This window comes from Sinocyclocheilus rhinocerous, unplaced genomic scaffold (genome assembly GCF_001515625.1).
Source record: "Sinocyclocheilus rhinocerous isolate Xijiao unplaced genomic scaffold, SAMN03320098_v1.1 scaffold936, whole genome shotgun sequence".
Lineage (NCBI taxonomy): Eukaryota > Metazoa > Chordata > Actinopteri > Cypriniformes > Cyprinidae > Sinocyclocheilus > Sinocyclocheilus rhinocerous.
Window position 1 is genome coordinate 722,968 of NW_015662583.1, and position 3,796 is coordinate 726,763.

The window sequence follows — 3,796 nt, forward strand, 5'->3', positions numbered from 1 at the left end:
TTATTATTTTATAATTCCTGTGCTGCCGATGATGGCAAATGTAGTTTGGTTTTACACATCTACCTCTCATAAAACGCATCTCATATATACTTTTATATATACACACTGCTGTTCAAAAGTTTGGGATCAGTAGATGTGTTTTAAAGAAATATCTTATGCTTATAAAGGCTGAATTTATTTGATCAGAAATACAGAAAAACAGTAATATTGTAAAATATTATTACAATTTAAAATATCTCTTTTCTATGTGAATATCTGTTAAACTGTAATTTATTTCTGTGATGCGCAGCTGTATTTTCAGCATCATTACTCCAGCCTTCAGTGTCACATGATCTTCAGAAATCATTCTGATATGCTGGTTTATTATCAGAGCTGGAAACTGTTGCTGCTTCATATTTTTTTGGGAACATGTGATACTTTTTCAGAATTCTTCGATGAATAAAAAGTTAAAAAGAACAGCGTTTATTTCAAATGGAAATCTTTTCTAAGGATGTAAGTCTTTATTATCACTTTTTTTATCAATTTAACACATCCTTGCTGAATAAAAACATAAATTTTTCCACAAAAAAAAATAAAATTACTGACCCCAAACTTTTGAATGGTAGTGTATATTGTTACAAAAGTCTTTGTTTTTGTTCCTGTATTTTTGATCAAATAAATGCAGCTTTGATGAGCAGAAGAAACGTCTTTAAAAAAACATTACAAAAAAAATAAATATATATATATATCACTGAGTTACTATTAAAGTGTTATTAATATTTTTTATTTTAATTTTGTGTTAAAGTTTTAGTGATTTTGTTTTGTAATTTTGATAAGTTATTTAAATTTCCTGTGCACATTTTTTTAGTTTTCATTGAAGTTTTAGTTATTTTAGTACATCAAGGTAAGGTAAAAAATCTGAAAAAGTATTTTTTTTTAATTCTATTTCAAGTAACAAAAATGTTTTTTTACAGTTTTAGTTAAAGGTCCCATATTGTCAAAACTGAAATTTCCTGGCTTTTTTCATGATAACTGAGGTCTAGGTGCTATGTAACTACCATATAAGTTTCAAAACAGTCAGTCCACAGTAAAATGCACACAGCCTGCATAAAGTAGCTGTGATTTTTCACGAACCGTTGTGACTTCCGTAAAAAGTTGACGTCAGAACTACACAGTCACCGCCTTCAGTCACCACCCCGAGCACCGCCCACCGTCCCACTCTCCTTCAAGTCAGCCGCCGATCGGTTTGCACGGCGCCGCATGAAGTCGAACGCACCTATTGGCTGTGACATCAGCTGACCCTAGTTACCTGCGGTTGGCCTGGCCGTGCGTCACTCAGAAAACAACAGGCCAATCAGAAGAGAGGCTCATGAATATTAATTAGACAGGCCAAAATCGACCTGTTCTCAGCAGAGCTCCTGAGAAAGGAGCTGTAAAAATATATTGAGATTGTTTTTGGTACTTATAACGCAAATATATATATTCTTAAGGACATCAAAACCTAAAATAAAACTCCAGAAAGGTGTAAAATATGGGACCTTTAACTATATAACTCTAGTGATCAAATAAAACGTGGGATACGCGCAGAATAGACTTCACGTAAACGTCGCAATGCGCGCTCTTGTGAGCGGTTTCCTCTCAGGACGCGTCCTGAAAGATAAAAACTTCTAATTACTTCACTACACTAACTGCGCTCCCTTGACATTCAATTTCAGACATATAAAAGCAATGTCCTTAATTTATATCGCTTTAAATTATAAATACGTGTTATAATATCCATTTTAAGAGTACGAATTAATTTACGAACAGCATTCATCTCTCAGGACCCGCTGACGAAAGACCCACAACATCCAAGATGGCGGCGAGTTCCCTCGTTTCTTACGGCAGCGGCTCAGATTCGGAAAACGAGTCCGAATTCGGTAACGTTACCAGTCCGCAGAAGGTCGATCCAGACGCGGTAGCTCATCTTCAGCCGTTAAAACCCGGCACTATAACGGCGTTAGCCGTTCTGAATTCCGCGCCCGAAGTCGCCGTGAAGGTAAACAAGAAACGCGCCGCTTGCGTCAAACACACCTCAGAATGCTTCAGTACAGTAGATTTTAATGACGTTAAAGTGGTTTTTAAGTGAACTGTATTTTGAAAAACGCTGATATGTTTGTGTATTAGCTCTGTAGGAGAAACAGTCGAGTAAAATGTTGTTAATTTTGGTGTTCTGTTCACTTATTGATAAGTAAAATCGTGTGTTCTGTTTGTCAGGAAGATGTTGAGACCGGTGTTCATCTTGATCCAGCACTCAAAGAAGTCACTTACAACCCTACATACGAAACCATGTTTGCTCCAGAGGTGACTGACTGATGCATTCATATTGTGTTTTTCAGTTATTGCGTGTGATATGTGATATGAGCGTCTTATTAGGTTGGTTTGAGAAAGACAAACTACTGGTCTGCAATATAAGTTTATTCTTCTTCTTAGACTAAATTTCTAAAAGCTGCTCCTCCTAGAGTTTTCAAACTACAACCACCAAACTCAGCCCAGATCTACAGATTATTCTGACTCGGGTTGCTTGCTCTTTTCAGACTGATCAGACTTAAAAAATTTTCCTGAAAATGAAAAATCATAAAAATTCCATCTACTTACATCGGCGGAATGTTCAAATGAGCCAAGACTATTCAAACTCCAACTGTCAAAATTCAAATTTAAACTCCCAGAATCCATTGAGACTCAATCAAACTGCCATTCTATGTACTATTTCTAATCCATTTAGACTCATTTAGACCCATTCAACCTAATATTTCTTATATTGTGCTAAAACATGCTAGCAATGTATTAAATCATGCTAAAATATGCTAGCAGTGGGCTAAATCATGCTAACAACATGCCAATCATGCTAGTAAAATGTAGTAACAAGCTAATCATGTTAGAAACATGTTAACAACAAGCCGATCATGCTAGAAACATGCTAGTAAAATGCTAGCAACATGCTTATCATGTTAGAAACATGTTAACAAAATGTTAACGGCATGCTAATCATGCCAGAAACATGCTAGTAACATGCTAATCATGCTAGAAACATGTTAACAACATGCTAATTATGTTAGATACATGTTAGTAACATGCTAACGACATGCTATTCGTGCTAGAAACATGCAAATCATGTTAGCAACATGCTAATCATGTTAAAAACATGCTAATAGTGCTAAACCAGAAGCATGCTAGTAATATGTTAACATCATGTAGAAACATGGTAGCAACATGTTAATCATGTTAAAACCATTCTACCAACGTGCTACCAACATGTTAAAGCATCCTAGCAATATGCTAAATCATGCTATCTGTCTATCTATCTAAACTGTTTAAAACTTGTCAAGCTTTTACAACTCTTTCAAATTTTCAGGCTAGACTTAAAGGGTTAGTTCACCCAAAAATGAAAATTCTGTCATTAATTACTCACGCTCGTGTTGTTCCAAACCCGTAAGACCTTCGTTCATCTTCGAAATACAATTTAAGATATTTCTGATGAAATCTGAGGGCTCTCTGACCCTCCCATAGACAGCAAGGTAACTACCACGTTCAAGGTCCAGAAAAGTACCAAGATGATCGACAAAGTAGTGCGTGAGACATCAGCGGTTCAACTGTAAAGTTACGAAGCTACAAGAATATTTTTTTGCGCAAAAAAAACAAAAAATATTCCACATTTTCGTCTCTACTGCATTACTTGTGGACGCGCGTTCACGACAGTACCAGTGATTACGCCGGATCGGGGTCAGCGCCGCCACACGCTCGCGTCATGGTACTGTCGTGAACGCGCGTCCACAAG

The 3,796-nt window shown here is 36.4% G+C and overlaps 1 protein-coding gene across 1 annotated transcript in view; it reads left to right on the forward strand.

Annotated features, from left to right (window-relative positions):
* Positions 1-1,722: 1,722 nt before the first annotated feature.
* cdc40 (cell division cycle 40 homolog (S. cerevisiae)) overlaps positions 1,723-3,796 on the forward strand; it is a 21,795-nt gene continuing 19,721 nt past the window's right edge. Inside the window, 2 exon segments of the mRNA XM_016538187.1 lie at positions 1,723-2,017; positions 2,236-2,322. Coding sequence (XP_016393673.1) covers positions 1,835-2,017; positions 2,236-2,322 — 270 coding nt within the window. The 5' untranslated portion in view covers positions 1,723-1,834.